Source organism: Zeugodacus cucurbitae, chromosome 6, assembly GCF_028554725.1.
Source record: "Zeugodacus cucurbitae isolate PBARC_wt_2022May chromosome 6, idZeuCucr1.2, whole genome shotgun sequence".
In the NCBI taxonomy this organism is placed as follows: domain Eukaryota; kingdom Metazoa; phylum Arthropoda; class Insecta; order Diptera; family Tephritidae; genus Zeugodacus; species Zeugodacus cucurbitae.
This window is the reverse complement of record NC_071671.1, coordinates 44582183-44601701: the sequence shown is the minus strand read 5'-3', so window position 1 is coordinate 44601701 and position 19519 is coordinate 44582183. Positions and strand designations below refer to the sequence as shown.

The 19519-nt window shown below is 39.5% G+C and overlaps 2 protein-coding genes across 7 annotated transcripts in view; one reads left to right on the top strand and one right to left on the bottom strand.

The window, feature by feature from the left end:
• Positions 1-19519, top strand: part of LOC105209815 (uncharacterized) — a 140356-nt gene that overhangs the window by 91907 nt on the left and 28930 nt on the right. For all 6 annotated transcript variants that reach the window (XR_008471859.1, XR_008471858.1, XM_054233953.1 and 3 more), the window contains one exon: positions 494-564. Coding sequence is in view for 4 of the 6 variants with exons in the window: in XM_054233953.1 (XP_054089928.1) it covers positions 494-564 (71 nt within the window). In the remaining 2 variants the exon portion in view is untranslated. The remainder of the gene's footprint in view (positions 1-493; positions 565-19519) is intronic.
• Positions 1859-18797, bottom strand: LOC105209811 (uncharacterized). Its single transcript, XM_011180417.3, has 13 exons — positions 18637-18797; positions 14643-15133; positions 13082-14216; positions 11277-12539; positions 11081-11199; positions 8845-9973; positions 8657-8772; positions 7369-8515; positions 4277-6808; positions 4084-4199; positions 2785-3907; positions 2606-2715; positions 1859-2538 (listed from the first exon to the last, which is right to left on the bottom strand). Exons 1-13 carry the CDS (start codon positions 18707-18709, stop codon positions 2221-2223), a joined length of 9672 nt encoding a protein of 3223 aa, XP_011178719.2. The 5' UTR covers positions 18710-18797; the 3' UTR covers positions 1859-2220.

Genomic DNA, 19519 nt, shown 5'->3' with positions numbered 1-19519 from the left:
ACTCGAGTTTTATTTAAATTTTATAAACCACTTGTAGAAATTCAAAAATGGTTTTGTCTAAGAAAATGGTCGTCGTGTGATAAAATATATCGTCTATCACTTTTTTAAAAGGATATATGCTTTTGATCACGCTGGTTCTATAAAGATACATAAAGCTAAGCGCAACGCGGACTATAATTCTGAGTGATCGTCTGTGGACTCACCCTTGTGCGATATACACTGCCTGAGACTGATATTTGTTAAAGAAATATCGAAATTCCTATTTTTTAAAAGACCATTTTCAGTTAGATCTCTACTAAGAAAGAGATAGTTGCTTTCGTACTGCTGTAATTTTGATGATGATGTAATTTTTTTATAAGAAGAACGCCTATTTACTTAAACGGAATTATCATACTCATCAACTGTTATACTCCTCTATTTATGATTGTTTTAACAATCATAATATGTAATTTTACTTCATGTTAATAATTGTTTTATTTTTTTATCATTCCAGGCACAATACGTACTTCCATACTTTCTGGTTCGAAATTTAATGCCACTTGGCACTTAGCATATCCGCATAAGGTAAGCAATATAGTAGATCCCTTTTCTTACAATTTTTATTACAAGTACAGATATATACAATAAATCACTCCAATGTTGGAAGAACTAGAGTATTTAAGTCAATAAAAATCGTCTCTTTGAAAGAATATTATCGATATGTCGATAAACTACAAAAACGACGCCATTTTTATGGTATTTACACTTCCCACGAAGTAACTGTATATAGGTTCTAGAAGAATCACGTTGACCTACGATACTATTGAATAAACAAGCTCATTTACTATTGTCGAGTAAAAATTTAGAAAGTTTATAAATAATTTTCGTCCACAAAAAAACTAATAACATATTATATTTTGAGAATATAATTCTGTCCACATTGAGCTATATACTCAGTTTGTATTCGAACTCTAAAATAAACAATACTTATACTTTGGATAGCCTATTGGGTTGACAGATAGTCTGTTCAGATTCCTAGCCCCAGTAAGGGGGCGCATTGTGGTGAAACATAGAAGATTTGGCCAGAAATGTATTGGAAAACAAGTAAGGAAAAGTTCGAGTGCATCTGAACATTCTATACTCTTGCAATTTATTGATGAAATTTTACTAAGATAACACATTTTTCCTCATATATTCGGCATAGAGTCCAATAGAATATCGAATTTCATAATAAATAGTATATATGTATATGAATTCATTACTTTTCACCACCAGAAACATTATATCTAAAACTATACTATTTTTGAAAATCTATAATTAGATATATGGGAGCTAGGGAATGTTATGACACGATTTTAACAATTTTTGATACAGAAACATACTATTAGAAGAAAAGGATTCCTTCTGAGTCTTGAAAAGTTATAATTCGATTTTGACAATTTTCCACAAGTGATGCCACAACTGAAATACAGTATTTGTGTTTTTTTATTCTGCTATCTCCATTGGTTCCAGTTGTATATATTATAAAGTGAACGAATCAGATGGAATTAAAAATTGATTTATATGATATAGTTTTAAAGGATTTCGCTATCCGTGTCATTAGTCATTATCAAGAAAACACTATATACTGAATTTCATTGAAATCGGTCGAGTAGTTTCTGAGGTAGAGTAGTTTCTCAATCAATTCTTCTTTAAGCGGTGCAAAGTTAGTCGGGTCAGATGGTTAAAACTAATTAGATTAATTTGAGTTAAGTACTTTTTCTTCCTTCGTGCGCTTTAAGTACGCTGTGTAAGATTTGATTATAGTGGAATTTACTGTCCCTTACTGTTTCAATAAAACCATTTTTATTATTATTAAAAATATTTTATTTTATTTAGACTTTCGTTAACTAAAATTCACACAAACATGTAATGTACAATGTAAGCGAATAAATTTTATATACATATGTCTATATAAAAATGTATACTAAGTACATTTATTAGCGTTCAATTAATGAGTGCGTGATTCTATACGAAGTATATAGACACGTTATTGCATAGTATTTCAGTTATACAAAAGCAAAATATTATTTTTATTTATACACATTATCTAGCACATTGTGTTATTGCTTTCTTCCTTTACTCTAAGTATATACAAACCGTTATGTTTATGCTAAATCGTTACGTAAGTAAGTAGTTAACATGCTTTGTTCATTCATAATCATTTACGTTGTAAATTGGACTCCTTTCGCTTAATTAAATCTATGTAATCACTAACATTGCAACAATAGCAAACACTAATGTTGTCAATAGACTGGCTGTGGACAGCACGGTGGCACCACCAGTCAGCTCGACTGTATTACAGCCATCACCAGCGCAAATGTTACATCTCTGTCCATCGTTGACGTCACAAGTGATTTGCGACTCGCAACCGCGCTCGGTGTAATCATTACGTTTCGTCACGCAACGATCATTGGCCGAGTAGACGGGGCAGACCTGTAGGTAATTCGGATCTGCAGAGCAATTTTCATTGACCCTGGACTGGCAGATGTGACACTTACGACGATTGCTGGGGAAGATCTGTATGAAAGAGAGAATAATATAATTTTTTTACAAACTTATTGTTGTTACAAAGAGCGAAACTTACCTCATTGTTACACTTGTCTCCTTCACAAGTGGTGCATTTGCCGTTAGCTAAGCAATTCGCGTGCTCACTTTGAGTCAACTCGCTCAGACAGCCGCGCAGTGTGTGGCCCGCTGTAGATTTACATAAAATTTGAGATTAGTTAATATTTTATTTGAAGAAACAATGCAAATATTATATACCGTCATTCAAGTGCGTGACACATTGCGTTTGCGGTGCTGGACATAAGGCGATGGCTGCAACGGTTGCCGGGTTTTGTGCACATGCGGGCGTAAGCTCTGAATTACAGGCCACACACTGTACACCTTCAGTGGGCAAACGTGAAATTTCATTACAGTCCTTTTCCAGACATGTGTACAATTTATTCGCCGATTCCCATGCTGCGAGATCGCTTTGACTCTGCGAACTGGCACAGCCCAATAATTCGGGTCGTCCATTTTCGTATTTGGCAAAACAGAAATCATTGTCGATCGCTTTCTCGCAACGCTGACTGACACTAGTCAAGCACGAAGCGTCGTTGCAGACGTGGCAACTGAAGTGATTTTCGGGATAATCGAAATTATTGCAATTGGGTGTGTTACAACTGGAGCATTCTTCGCTATCGCCACGACACTCATGACGATGGTACAGCTCCTTGTCATCCAAACAGGAACGTATCACCTGTGAGCCCTTGACTGCCACCATACACTCCTTGTTGCAGGCGCGTTTGGGGAAGTTAGCGTTTTGTGGATCGGTTGAGCACAATGGGTTCGTTTCGGAATTACAGAAATTACATTCAATATAGTCGGTCTTATTCCAGGCATCATTACATTCGTTCGATTTGCAGTTGAAGCATAGGTGTGGATTTTCACGACAATAACGTTGCTCATAGATCTCGACATCTTCGAAGCAGCCACGTCGCTTCACATCACCATTCTCCGCGAAGACAGTCACACAGTCTTGTGCTGTATTGCCGGCGCATTTGTAGGCTGGTCCCAACGAATGCAGACAGTGTTCACCCTCGCATATGTGACATCTTAGCGGCAACTCCTGCCACACGCCATGTAAGCCATCGCTTTCGGCGCGGTGCAGCAGATCGATGCTATTGCAACCGCTGCCATTGCAAGAGACGCAGTTTTTATCATTAATGTCGCACAAGACTTCAGAGCTACAACCACGTATCGTAATGTTGTTGCTTAAAGAGGTTCTGCATTTTTCAGTCTCCGAAACGTATGGACAAGGTAAGAGATATGTGGGATTCGATTCACAGGAAGCGTCGTCTTCGCTGGAACAGGAGTAGCACTTTTGACGATCTTCAGGGAAAACCTGCGTAGGTGAGAGGAATAATTTAATGTGGTTCCACATAGCGCTTTTTATTGAAGGGCTGGTCAAAAGTTTTTCGAAGATATTCAAGTGTTATAAGTTCTGACTGATCGTTGAGCTCATTAACTTTCCTCCCAAAAAGCTCAGAGCTGAACAACTTTCAGATTCAGTTTACTTACCTCACGATTACAACCGTCTCCCACACAAATACTGCAGTTCTTATTATTGCCCAAAACACAGTCTACGAATTCTGTGGTTGGCAGATCACTCAAGCAACCACGTGTTGTCGAACCATCTGGTAGAGAGAGAGAGGAGGAGAAAGTCCATTATTAATATACATTTCAATGCTGTCGCAATGCTTCTTATACTTACCGTTGCTGACCAATTTGGTGTAGCAGCTGGTGTACGGATAAACGTTGCAGGTGTTGAATGTGGCAATCTCTTGTGCGCTCACAGCGCAGGTGTAATCCTCGCTCGAATCACAGACGGCACACTTCTGTGGTCTCGGTACTGCATCTAACGAATTGCAGGCGTCACCCTCGCACACAAGCACACGTTTCGTGGCGATGATCGCTGTTAATTCCTGATCGTGGAAAGAACTCACACAACCCATTTGACTAATGCTGTTCGACTCATCGAACCAAGTGAAACACTTGTCTTCGCTCTTGTAGAGTGGACATAATTTCAGTTCGGGCTCGTCGCAATTGTCACCCTCACATTGATAACAGCTGAGACGTTCGGCCGGCAACGCTACAGAATTGCACTTGCTGCCCACGCAACTCTGGCACTGCTCATCGTTGCATTTCACACGATCAGCGGCCTCCTTATCATCCAAGCAGGTGCGTATTAGTTCGTAACCGGGATCACTGCTACTATCTGAGAGATATAGCGCCGTCATGCAACCACCTTGACATTGACGCGTTCGCTGCGCAGCGCTTTGTGGGCTCCACAGACAGGACAGGTTCTTTTGTGTGTCACAGTAGATGCACTCGTTGTATTGCGTTAGTGCTGTTGCATTGTTGCATGAATTGGACTTGCAATTCAAACAAGCTGCCGGATTTTCGTCACAGTAGTCACCGTATTCCTGCTCAACCGCATCGTAACATCCCCGTCTCACAACCTTATCGCTATCGAATACCGTAACGCAGTCCTGTTCGTTATTGTTCGCACAAACGACGGACTCTACACTACTGGCAGCAGCACACGACGCACCACTGCATGAGAGACAAGTCAATGGCAGATCTTGCCATTTGCCATAGTTATCATCTTGTCGACGCGACAAATTGATGGTGTTACAAGCAGGGCCCTCGCATGGCAAACATGATCTCGGCTGTGAGGCATCACAGCGTATGCTCGAACTGCAGCCACGATAGGTTACATCACCACGGTAAGCTGTGACACAGGTATCGCCGACGACGTGCAACGAACACACGGTCACATTGTCTGGTTTGTTTGTGCAAGTCGGATCCGTGTTGGAGTCGCAAATGTGGCATGAAAGTCGATCTTCTGGATACAATTCACCATTGCAATTGTCACCCCTGCAGGCTTGACAATTCGGTGAGCTGCCGTTTAAGCAGCCAACGAATTCGTCATCGTACAAGCTCGAGAGACAACCGCGCTCGGTGTGGCCACCCTGTAGTATGCGTGTGTAACATTCGGTGTATGGCGATAATGCGCAACGAGTGCTGGCTGTGACGTTGACGGGACTGGTGGCGCAATACAAATCGGTGCGTGAGTTACAAACCTTACAGCTCTGCGTGGGTGGAATCGCATCGAAGGTATTGCAATTATCACCATCGCAGTAGAGCAAATGTTTCTTTTGTAGCTGGTAATCAGCTTCAGCATTGCTGAACTCGCTGCGGCAACCGAAGGCGATAACGCTGCGTTCCTCATCGAATTGTATGTAACATTTGTCACCCTCGCGATATGTGGCACATGTCTGCGGCTGTGGATCCTGGCAATCATCACCCTTACACACATTACAGCTAAGTCGTTTCTCCGGCACTGTCTGCGTATTGCACTTAGCCTCAGCACAAACATGGCAATGTTCCTTTTTGCCTGCGGCGCACGCCTCACGATCGTCATAGTCCATATCATCGAAGCATGTGCGAGCCAAACCATAGGCGGGGTTTTGCTCATCATATTTGGGATAGAGCGCTGTCATGCAGTACTTGTTACACTTACGTGTTTGCTTCACCGCACCAACGTTGTTCAAACAGTCGCCATTGCTATCCACGTCACAGTAAATGCAGTCAATGTAATCCTCTAAACGTGTTGCGTTATTGCAACCATTCGAGTTGCAGCGCAAACAGTTTTCGGGGTTCGCATTGCAAAGCTCGTTATTTTTCTGTTCGACAGCGTCGCTGCAACCACGCTGTATTACTTTACCGGCTGTGTTGAAGACAGTCATACAGCCTTGGTATAAATTGCCGGTGCAAACACGATAGATGCCCAAGTTCTGGCACTCCGCTTCTCCTTCACAAGTGCGACAATTGATCGGCACATCTTGCCATCTGCCGGGTTCACCTTGTTCCTGAGCCCGCTCCAAGTTCACTGTATTACAGCCGCTGGTGGTGCAAACGCGACATGTGTTCCGGTCATTCTCATCGTCGCAACTCAAGCTGGACGCGCAGCCACGTGTAGTGATGCCGTCGCGCAAATTGGTGACACAACCATCATTTTCCTTGTAGATCGGACACACCTTGTTGCTGTTCGGTACTGTGCTGCAAAGCGGATCCGTTTCGGAGCTACATTGTTGGCATTGTCTACGTGCTGTGGGGAAAACGTCTAATCCATTGCATTTATCACCGATGCAGGTCTGACAGAGTGTGCTGTTGTCATAGAGGCAGTTGTAGAAGGTATCCTCGGGCAAGTTGGAGAGACAACCACGTGCGGTTTGACCATCTATAGATGATAGGGAAAGATACAAATTTGTCGTATTATTAATGCGCATTTATAGTATCAAATAATTACTACAATGACTATTCGGCGTGAAAGTAGTTTGAAAAGACACCTCGAGCTATACGATAATCCTATAGGTAACTATTATATAAAGGGTCGAACACCCATAACTTAACCGGCTAGTAGGAGCAGATTGCTTACGGCTTTCGTCAGTCAAGTGGTGGTTAATCTTAGCTAAGGTAACGACAGCTTCCATCCTTCAAGATATGCCAAATCTGCCATTGAAATCACCGAATTACGGTCTTTTTGTAATTCTTCTTTTAGGCTAAATATTTGTTTGTATTTCCTAATGGCAAAAATAACTAGAGACTTTAAGTTCTCCAACGATTTCAATATCTTTAGATTAAATGAACCCTAAGAAGATTTACGTCTACGTAATCTACATATTCAATAGCGGCTTGCTTTCGGTGGAACTCTCTAAAAACTTTAATTGGATTTTTCAAATATAGCAGTTATAAATAAGTAGTGTAATAACGGAATGATTGCATTATAAATATACTTACTCTCCTTCACGCGTGTATAGCAATCAGTGTACGGCAGATTCGTACAACGTTCCGTGTCGGCCACCAGATTTGGGTTGGTCGCACAGCGTTCATCGCTCTCGGAATCGCATACCGCGCAAGTTTTAGCGGTGGGTATTAAGTCCAGTCCATTGCAAGCCTCACCATCACACAATTTCAGTTTCTTCTGTTTAATTAATTCCGTTACAACATCGGATTCGAAGTCACTGCGACAACCCATATCCAAAATGCTATTCTCCTCATCGAAAGTTATGTAACATTGATCATTCGGTTGATAGGCGCTACACTCGGCCACCTTATAGTCAGTGCATTCGTCATCCACACATGTGTAGCACTTATGTCTGTTCGCCGGCAATGCAGCGGTGTTGCATAACGCACCCTCGCATGCTACACAGAACTCGTGCTCACCGGCCAAGCATTTTTCACGATCGGCAAGCTCCAGATCGTCCAAACATGTGCGTGCCAATTCGTAGGCTGGATTTTCTGCGCTGCTGCGTGGATACAATGCGACAGCGCAATGTCCTTGACATTTGCGTTGCTTGCTGTCTTTAGCAACAAAGTCCAAAGCGCAATGAATGTCCTTCGTTGAGTCACATGAGTAACAATCGACATATTGTTCCAAACTGGTGGCATTATTACAAGCATTTGATTTGCAGCCAAGACATTTGCCAGAGTTGTTTTCACAGTATTCTGCTTGCGTGGCCAAGACTTCGTCACTACAACCGCGGCTCACCACACCACACGAACCAAAGACAGTCAGACAAGTTTGCAGATTATTGTTTTCACATTTAGAGAGTTTACCATCCGAGTTGAGGCATTCTTCGCCTTTACAACTGTAGCAAGTTAATGGCAGATCCTGCCATTTACCCGGCTCACCGATATCGGAGGCGCTCAAGTCAACGGTATTGCAATTGTCTGAGTTGCAGTGGCGACAATACTGTGCGTCTGTAACGTCGCATTGGAACTCAGAACTGCAACCACGGTAGGTGTAACCATTAACCAATTTAACCGTACAATAGTTAGATTCATCATAGTACGGACATACTGAAGCGGCGTTTGGAGCGCTTTCGCAGGTGGGATCGTCTTTCGAATTGCAGCGGTGACAGCTACGCCGATTTGGTGGGAAGATCTGTGGATTTGGTAAAGAAATCAAAAGTTCACTTAATTTTATATAAAGAAGAATTATGTGTAAAATTAGAGGAATTCGTTATTGAAAGAACAGAAAGAAATCCAGGTCCATTAAAAATTTAACAGAAACAACATTGCTTACCTCCTTATTACACAGGTTATCCTTACAAGAGTGACAGAGGCTATCGTCACCGCTCAAACAGTCGAGTAGGTCATATTTGCTAAGTGTGTTGACACAACCACGTTGGGTGGTACCATCTGCAAGTAATTATAGAAATTAGTTAGTTCCAAAGAAAACGTTGGTTTAATTTTCATCAGTTCGATGCCTACCTCTGAGTACGCGCGCAAAGCAGTCTACATGTGGCAAACCGGCACATGTTGCTGTTGCCTGTATTGCTGACGGATCATTGGCACATGACTCATCCTCAACCGAGTCGCACTGGAAGCAGGTAATCGGTTTGGGGAAGCTCTCAAATGAATTGCAGTTATCGCCATCCTCGCATAGCAACAACAAATGCTCATTCTGTTCTATGAATGCAGCAGTCAATTCGCTGCGACAACCCATGCGCAGCACATCGCTTTTAGTGTCGAACAACACGAAGCATTGCTCATTCTTCGTGTATGCAGTACATTCCGACGTTTCGGGTGTAGCGCAGTCATCACCCTCACATATGTAGCAAGATTGGCGCTTCTCTGGTAATATTGCGGTATTACAGGATGCGTCTTGGCATGCCACACATTCGCTGCTACCTTCACGGCATACCAATTGATCGGCTGGTTCCTTATCGTCCAAACAGCCACGTGTCAAATCAAATATATTGGGATTTTGTTTTCTTGGACGTAATGCTGTCATACAATATTTATTACATTTTCGCCATTGACCGACATTCTCAGGGTGTGCAACACAGCTAACATTGGTGGCCGAATCACAAAAGATACAATCGACATAATCCGTTAAGGCGCTGACCGTATTACAGTTATTCGAGTTACAATTTTGACATTTATCGGCGTTCACATCACAGTACGCACCGTGTACAGCCTCAATGGCAGCGCTACAACCACGTGCTGCTACACTGCCATCCTCGTCAAATACTGTCATACAATAGTCAAAGTAGTCTTCGCAAACGTGCTCCGTTGGTGTGCCAGCGCAGTCGCTTTTGCCATCACAGACATTACAAGTTAGCGGTAGCTCCTGCCATTGTCCTGCTTGGCCGCTGATTTTTCGTTTAATATTGCTCCTATTACAATCGTCTTCATTGCAGCTCTGACAGATATCCGAATCGCATTTGACTTGCGAGCTACAACCACGTATTGTATAGCCATATTTATCCATGGTGGTGACACACTGTTCGAATTCGCTATATTTCAAACACAAGCCGGAGTCGTCTGGTTTACTCTCACATTCAGGCGATTCAGCGGAGTTACATTTATGGCAGGACAAACGATTTGCGGGGTAGAGCTAAAAAGTACAGATGATATGATTGAGTTAGTTTTTATTTTTTTTAAGTCGATGGTTCTAGCTTAGCGACATTTAGTAAGAACCGGTCTTATCAGTTAAAGTTAACTCAATTAAAGATCTTTTATGCCATTAATTTTAGCGGTCAAGCGTATCTAAAACAAAAACTATCCAGGCAATCTAATTTCACTTAAGTGAGGAAAGATCCTGAGTATCGTTCACTTGGAAGTGATCAGGAACGATTCTTTTGCAGTTGCCTCAAGCTGCTCACGCTTCCGGCCTTAAACCAAGTATTATCTGGGTAGCTAACATACATACATGCATTTGGAGGCGATTGTGTTGGTTTGGGGCCCACCACATAACAAAAATGTCAATTAAAGTCCTCTCGACGAACCAAAAACGAACGTGGACGATGTCAACATCCGATGAGACGGAACTTGGAGTTTTTGAGAGAAAGGTTTTGAAAAAAGATTTGTGGTCCTTTAAACATTGACAACGGCGAATGCCACAGACGATGGAACAATGAGCTGTATGAGTTACCCGAGGATATTGACATAGTTCAGTAAATAAAAAGATAGAGGCTACGCTGGGTAAGTCATGTTGTCATGTCGAATGGACGAAAGCACTCCAGCTTCGAAAGTACTCCAGCTTCGAAAGTGTACGAAGCAGTTCCCGCTGGTGGAAGCAGAGGAAGAGGAAGACCTCAACTCCTTTGGAAAGACCAGGTGGAGAAGAACCTGGCTGCACTTAGTATCAAACCAAGCGCCAAACAGAGAGAAAATGATTATTGGTTATTGATTCGACTATATTCGCGTAAACGGTGTCTACGCCAGTAAAGATGCATAAATGGATCTCAAGGTTTTTACATTGTGGTTACCAACTCTTGCATTTTTAAAATATTCTCCAGAGCCTTGTCGATACCAATATATCACTGTTAGTGGTATCAGTGGTAAGAAAAGTAGGGACAGACAAACGGACGAGTAACTACACTTTGAAATAGCCTACTTAGGTCTACTTTTGAACTCTATATGAGAAATTTATATACTAAACATGTTTTTGAATAAAAACTTTCCTGGATACAACACTTTTTTCGTTTTAATGGTAACCTACCGCTGAATTGCATCCATCACCAACGCAAGCTAAGCACTTCGCTACATCTGTGCCCTTCAAACAGTTGTAGAAGTCCTCACCCTCAATGTTGGCCAAACAACCGCGTTCCGTGTGACCGTCTGAAAGAAAACACAAAATTTTTAAATATATAATCAACTGTTAGCGTTGCAAGCACTGATTAGATACCGTTACTTACCATTTAACAACCGTGAGTAGCATTGTGTGTAAGGTGATTTGGCGCACGTAGTTTGCGATTGGATATTTTGTGGCGCAATCGCACAATTTGGATCCGTTATCGAATTGCAGATGGTACAGATTTGTCTTTCTGGTGGCGTAGCATCAATAGTATTACAATTTTCGCCATCACAAAGCCACAAACGTTTAGCTATAATACGCTGCTTAACTTCAGCCGGATCGTATTTGCTCTTACAACCCAATTCCACGATCGCTCTAGTCTCATCATATTCCACGAAGCATTGATCGCCTTCGGTCACAGCACGACAAGTTTTCGGTGTAGGGTTTTGGCATTCATCGCCCACACATTGATAACATGAAATGCGTTCACCAACATTGGCATCATTACAATACTCATCATTGCATGCCTTGCAATTATCGTCTTTACCATCGGCGCATATTTCACGATCATCCAAATCCATATCATCGAGACAGGTGCGTATTAATTCACGCACAGGCGTGACATTATTGGTGCGATTATACAATGCCGTTACACAACTCTTGTAACAGGCGCGATGTTGTCGTATTTTACCGACATCGGTCAGACAACGCTCGTCGACTTGCGCATCACAAAATATACAATCGATATAGTCATCTGTCGACTTAGCCACATTACAACCGTTCGACTTGCAATCGTAACATGTGTGCTCATCATCGTCACACGTCTTCTGCCAGTCATCACTACAGCCGCGTCCGATTAATTGCCCATCAGTTGCATTAAAGACCGACGTACATGTTTGATATTTGTAATTCTCACATTTGCGCACATTTCCTAAACTGCCGCCGCACTCTTCCGTGCCATTGCAATTGTAACAGTTCAAGGGTAATTGTTGGAAAATACCCGGCTTGCCAATCGGATACTCCGTGAAGACATGATCATTACAACCCGAACCTTCACAGGTGCGACAACTCTTTGAGTCCTTTCCGCCGCTACATTGTAGCTCTGTGCCACAACCGCGATGCACAATGCCTTCGATTATTTTGCTCACACAAACGTCATCGTTGTCAAATACCGGGCATGCGGAGTAACCACTGGGTTTCGTAGCGCAATCGGGATCGTCGTAGGAGTTGCAACGGTAACAGCGTTGACGATTGCTGGGAAAGACGCTTTTATTGCAGTCGCTTTGTGTACAAATGCGACAGTACTCGCCGGGTGTGCCTTCATGGCAACTGAGGAATTCTGTATTATTCAGTGTGCTGATACAGCCGCGCACAGTGTGACCAGCTGGAAGAGTGTTTTGGAATTGCAATTATTAATGTTTGGAATCGTAACAAAGATTAGCGTACAGTTAAATATAAGTCTAAGAAGACAAATAGAGACTAGAATCGGAAGGTTGATATTGTTATTGGGATCTAGAGCTAGAACAATCTCAAAATCGTTGTTTCTGAAACATACATAAGAGATAAAAATGTAAAAGAGAGAGATAGAGAGACAGCGATTTTCATTAGTTAAAAGCTCACACTTCAACGCTTGTTCGTGAATTCTTGGTCAAAACCAATATTGAAACGATACACTAGCCTTCTCCAAACATTGCTCCGTATCATTCTTTATTGCCAACAATAAAGCGAACTTTAAGGGGTCGACGTTTTACAAGCAAACAAGAAACCATTGAAAGAGTCAAAGGCTATTCCAACAATCGAGTTTAAGAAGTGTTTTGACAATTGGAAGAAGCGCTGGCATAAGTGTATAATTGTAAGCGATTTTTTGAACACACCTCGTACATTATGAACTCCCAAAACCTAGTCAATTAAATTGTATTATCTTACCTCCATTGATGCGCGTAAAACAGTCGGTGTGTGGATTGATTTGACATCTGACTTGAGCTGTAATGGCTGTGGGATTGATGGCACAATTCACATTCGTTGACGAATCGCAAGCGTAACATATATGGGCTTCCGGTAAATTGTCATAATTATTGCAATCATCGCCATCACAAAGGAAATAATGCAGCGCGTCATTGGAAATCGCGCCAGCTGGCTCACTGCTCTTGCAACCCATGCGCACGGCCTGATGTGTTACATGATCAAAGAAAATATAACACTGATCACTCGTCGAGTAGGTGCTGCAAACACCCGACACAGGACTATCGCAATCATCACCATTGCAGTGCAAACAAGAGAGACGTCCTTCAGCCGGTACCAGCGCCGTATTACATTTCTCGCCGGTACATTTCACACAGTTATTCGCCGCGTTGCATGTCTCGCGATCATCGAATTCGACATCCTCGAAGCAGGTGCGCGCCAAATCGTAGACATTCGGTTTGGTTTTGCGCTCATACAACGCCGTCACACAGCCTTCGACGCATGCGCGTGTGCTTGTGATCGCGTTCACATTTGTTGCGCAGTCGGCATTGTCGGCTGTAGAGCAATATAAACATTGTTGTTTCGTTTTCACTTCGGTATTGTTGTTGCAACCGTTCGATTTACAATTGAAACACAGCGCAGGGTTTGAGTCGCAATGTGATTGGTGCTCAGCAGTAATGCTTGCCTCACAGCCGCGTGCCAATACTTTGCCAGCGGCATTGAAGACCGTTAAACAATCCTGATGCAAGTCACCCTCACATTTGCGTAATTTGCCTTTGCTCGTCTCACAATCTTCACCCACGCAGGTGTAGCAATTCAGTGGCAAGTCTTGGAAAATACCGTACAATTCCTCGGAACGTTTCTTCAGATTTGCCTTATTGCAGCCTTTACCACTGCAGATTTCACAATTTTTGGCAGTTTCATCGCAAGTGAATTCGCTGGCGCAGCCACGGCGGGTCACACCCGACTCGTAGACCGAGACGCATTTATCGTTTTTGCTATATGTGGGGCATGTGGAGAGCGCCGATGGCAAGCTACTGCACTTGCTGTCCGTTTCGGAGTCACAACGTTGGCATTGTTGACGGTCGGCGGGGACGAGCTGTTGAAATTGGTTGATATTAGAAATTATTCTAAAAATTGCTTAGCAGAAGATTAGCTATGAAGGGTCTGTGAAAAACTATGTGGAGGACATTTCCAAGCTATTAATAACGATACGAAATTTATCTTTTGGAAATAATGAGACTTCACTTTATAAATATTATGATCTATAATGGAAAGAAAATACTGGATGCAAGTCATATTTTTATATATTTTTCTGTAGGAGTGTGCAAAATTGTTGCCTACATATCGGCTGATTGTTAAATGTTTAGCTAAGTCACGTAACTATCAGATGCATTTATCGCAATGAATGTTAAAGGAGTTGAAAGATTACGGTTTCTAGAGAATTTATTGTCATAACATGAATATTTTTTTATTCTTGGAATTGATCAGACCCATTATTATGAATATCCCCGCTCATACTCACCCCTGTATTGCAACCACCTCCTGTGCAAACTTTACAATTCTCATCCACTCCACTGAGGCAATTGTAGAAATCATCACCATCCAGTTCAGCGATGCAACCACGCTCTGTCGTACCACCGTTGGTGATATTGACACGTTCATAGCACTGTGTATATGGCACAGCACCGCAGCGTTTCGATGAACCGGCATTTGTAGGCTGTATGGCACATTTCACATCCATCGCCGAATCGCAAACGGTACATTCATTTATTTGTGGCAAATTTTCGAAATCATTACAATTCTCTGCCGAACACACATAGAGTTCTTTATTTCTTATTAAATTAGCAATTTCAGTCTCATCCCCCAGTGTCGAGGCACAGCCCATGCCAATAAAGTTAAAGCTTTCATCGAGACGTATGTAGCACTGATCATTCTCGTTGGTGCAATCCTTCAACGCTGGATCATCACAGTCTTCGCCAACGCAATGCTGACATTGTAGTGCGGAGGTAGGTGCTATAAGAATTTGTTGAATTAATAGTGATTAATTTCATAATTAATTTGGTAAATTATTCAGTTATAATAACAGTAATTTTATTTTTATTTTTTAATTTTACGTAGTGCGTTTAAGTTTCTTTCATTGCTTACATCTGCATTTATTCAGAGTGGTTTTCAAAAATAGTGAAGGCTAGTACTAATATTAAAAGCCATATCTCTTATCTGAATGTCATCTCTCCTTTAAAAAATGAAAGCTTCCAACAGTAATCTTCTAGCATCTCATGTGGAGCCCAGGAAGGAAATTTCGAAAATTGAAAATTAAAAAGAAATCGACTTCTGACAGTTAAAGAACCATTTCAAGCAAAGTATCAAGCATAAAATTAAAGAACTAATAGCTCCATTCCTTCATTTTGATAATCAGATTTCATTATATTTCCATAAAATATACTTTTATTCCACCCTTTTATAAACAGCTCGCAATTAGTTGCTCATACGCACTGTCAGCAGCAGCATTTTTGATCATAAATTCTTTATGCGTAAGATAAAATTCAAAATTAATTTATTAATGACTTTCTCAGTAGCTTTACTATAATTTTTTGTTTCTCTTTTTTTTTAATTTGGAATTTTTATAATAGTATTTGCGGCATCGAAAACACTGCCGGCCGGCAAACCATAAAAGCGCGAGTCCATAAGAGTTATCAAAAATTAAAAATATAAGCAGAAATATATATCAGTTGTCAACAAATTGGTCTATAAAGATTTGAATATTTTCGCAAAAAAATAAAATTAAGCACTGTTATTTATGAAAATTTGTTTATCCTAAAACTGCAAGCAATTGCTTACTTGTGTTAGGAGTCTGTTATTTACGACTGTTATTAATATTTATAGCCTATTCGTACTAAACGTTTTATTGCGCCCTTATACATTGGCTTATCGAAAACAGTTCAAAGCAATATTTGGCACTTTTTATTACTGATTTTTCGACAGCAGTTGCATAATACTAAAAGCAATTCGGTAATTTTTGGTTAGACATGAGAATAACTGGCGAAGAAGTGTGCTTGGTGACAAATAAATATAAATAAGAAAAAATAATACAAGATAAAAAATTACAAAAATTAAGCTTTCTTACTAACTGTCTAACAAGATTTATGCTGCAAAAGCCTTAATATTTACGAAATTTTGAGCGACTTTTGAAATAGATGCAAATGCTTTATCAACAAAAATCTATATGATTTATAGTAAAATAAATATTTCTCCACAAAACCCTTGATCTTAATTTCAAATTTATAAAATTTACAACTTTTAATGGTTAAATTGAAAAAGTGTCGCAGAAATAGGGACACTTAGTTTTAGCGACCAATATATGCTGCGCTGTCTACGTGTTAATGAATTTACAGTTTGACGCTTTATTCAAATTACGTATGGGCAAACTGTTATCAACAGTCTTTATGATGATATGATTTGACGCCTAAAACGTTGGCAGCCAGATTAGTGCGACGCTTGTTGAAGAAAATATTAGTAATAAAATTAAAATTTTGTAGTTTTTTAGCAATAGATAAGCGTTCAAACAATTGAACTTTTATATAAATGAAATTGGAGACATCTCAGGCAACATTTCTCAAGACAAGCAACACTGTTGTCCTTCATAGATCACTAATTATATAGCTATATTTTTGCTAATGTACTTTTCTAAATCTCACTATTGTTTAATTCCGTGCTCTCCTGATGAAATATACGCTTTAGGATCGAATTCTTTCAGAATTTCTCTATTAATAGTGTAGTGATTAAAGGACCGCACTACCACATCGACCTAGATGCTCGTTCGGACCAATATATGATACATTTTTTTTCTTATAGCGGTCGCCCCTTTTTCAAAAATCTTGAAAACTTTTTATTTTGCCAAGTAGGCCCTAGGTACTATAATATAATAATATTTTCGACTTCTTAAACCACCCATTCATGTAATTAACATTTAAAAATCTTCTGACTTTTCTTGGGCTAAATATATAAAGAGATATCTGGATCAAAGCTAATCTTTCAAGTTTCAAACATATAAAATAATTGAAAAAATTCGTAAATTATTTTGGAATATTATTATGTTTTATTATTGGACTTTAAGTTTAATCACAATAAATATAACATGTACTCATTTTTGTTTTAAAAAGAAGAATGAAGACACCAGAAGTTTAGAATCTGTATTACTTTCCCAATGACATCTATTTAAATAAAGGAATCTAACAAGCTAAATGTGTCAAAAATGTTTCCTTTGATCGGTAAACGAGATGAAAGTAAAGGAAATGGGAATGCCAAAGGTCGTCACCTTTAACTTCAGCTCAATCTTCCCTATATTATAAAAATAATAGCATAAGAATTTAATTATACTATAAAAATTTATAAAAGTTAATGTTCAGATCGGAACCAAATCAGTAAATCAAGACGGGTAAAACTTTCTTCCCTGTGAGAATCTGAGCACCAATAAACATTTAAATAATTTGCTTCATCAGATTTTCTCTTAAAGAAATTCTTATTGTGGCCATATGAAATACTTCTAGAGATCTAATTTTTTCGGAACTTTATAAACTAAAACTCACGAAATTCTTTAAGATTGCTCGAATAGGAATCTCCTTATACATAGTATAATGAAAATCGAGGTTATTTCTTCTGTCAAAAAAACTATAGGTTTCCATCATATATATGGGAATCACCACCATTATTCTAAAGATCCTTGGATGGGAGTTCTTACGAGTGTTTCTGAATTTCACAACTCATTAGCTTATAAAATTTCATGGGAAACACCAAAGCTCACAGAAAAAGCTCAACCAAATAAAGGAGTAGGTATTAATGAAAAGAGTTCATAGCAAGTAAGTGTATGAGTGACTTCTAAAAGGCACAAGAAAATCTGTGAAAAAATAAATTTTCGTATTGGAAACACAAAATACAGTTCCAGCATGGATACTTGATTTCTTAAGCGTTGAATATACGACCTTCAATACTCTGTTATTAAGAAACACTTTGAATAAAAAAATAATAAGGAAATCAACAGTGGAGCAATTTCAAAATATCTTGTGGTATATTAGCTTGATTTGTTGTTTTTTTTTTTTATAACATTATCTTAACTTAGCCGCTTATCTTCCACATTTTTTTTTAATTTGGGTTTCCACACTTCAAACTTGCGTTATTTTTTATCACTAGTCAGCATTGTAGAGTTTATTATTAAATTTATAGTTGCTTTAGACTTTGCTTTGCCCATAAATCCATAAATTATTTTGCGAAATATAAACGCTTGTACTTGAAATTCATTAGCATCCAGAGTTTTTATGTAATTAAGGATTTTCCATTTAAATTTTTTTTTGCTTAATTTCACAATATTTCACGGAAATTTTAAACGCACTCTCACACACTGAGTTTTAAATTTAGTATTATTTTCATATACAGTTATATGTGTATATAGAATTTATATTAATTTTAATTTTTTTATAATATATAATTTTTTTTCACTTTTTCATATTTATATTTCCTACCAATTTCACTGTTGACCAAACAGAACACTAAACCTATTAAAAGGAGTCCAATCTTTTTATTTCGGGGCAACATTTTGCCCAACTCACGTAGCACGTTAAGAGACGTCCGAAAAATTTCGGCCAACTAATTTGGCCATTCGTTGGTCAGTGGCTTTTATAGACTCGCATTGTATTAGCCGGCGGTGTTATCAACCGATCGCGATACATAATGTGTGTGCGTATTTATTGGTATTTTACAATGATTTGATAACTTCTTAACGTCATAAGGAATTATAATACAATATTTACGAGCTAACGATATCGTATAGCAATCGTACTAAATAATTATTAAAAAACAAAAAACAAAAAATATATATTTTATATGGTAACTAACAACAAAAAACTGCAATAAAATATAGATTACTTATTAGTGCTTGCACTAAAAATGGCCAAAGATTGTGTGTCATTGGTAAGCTTAACAACAAACATGTCCATATATATGTGTGATTTCATTATCATGCGTTAATCGTAATCTGCACTTGCTATGCTATTATAGTACAACATTAACATTACTATGCATTACTATCGGTACTTCTTGTATGACTTTGAGATTAGAATTGCTGTAAAAGTTCCATATATATATACATATTTATTTATATGTATGTGTAGGTACAAATGTACTGGTACCTAAACCACCAATTTTCATGCACATTTTTGCACGCGCTTACAATAATGCAGGCCATAAAATATTTGTCTATATATTTTTTCATATATGCACTTGCTATCTATCGGCTTATTCTGTCCTTGACTTCTTCAAAAAGCCTTTATCCATAAACTTGAATTTGTGGGGTAGCGGCGTCATTGCCGTACTTCTTCCGTGAAAATGAAGACCGGCACGTTACTG

Coding starts and splice junctions, on each gene's coding strand:
- LOC105209811 (XM_011180417.3), bottom strand. CDS start 18,709: ATGTTGCCCCGAAATAAAAAGATTGGACTCCTTTTAATAGGTTTAGTG. Junction 14,217..14,642: donor GAGGTGGTTGCAATACAGGG/GTGAGTATGAGC, acceptor CAATTTCAACAG/CTCGTCCCCGCCGACCGTCA. Junction 4,200..4,276: donor CACCAAATTGGTCAGCAACG/GTAAGTATAAGA, acceptor TCTCTCTACCAG/ATGGTTCGACAACACGTGGT.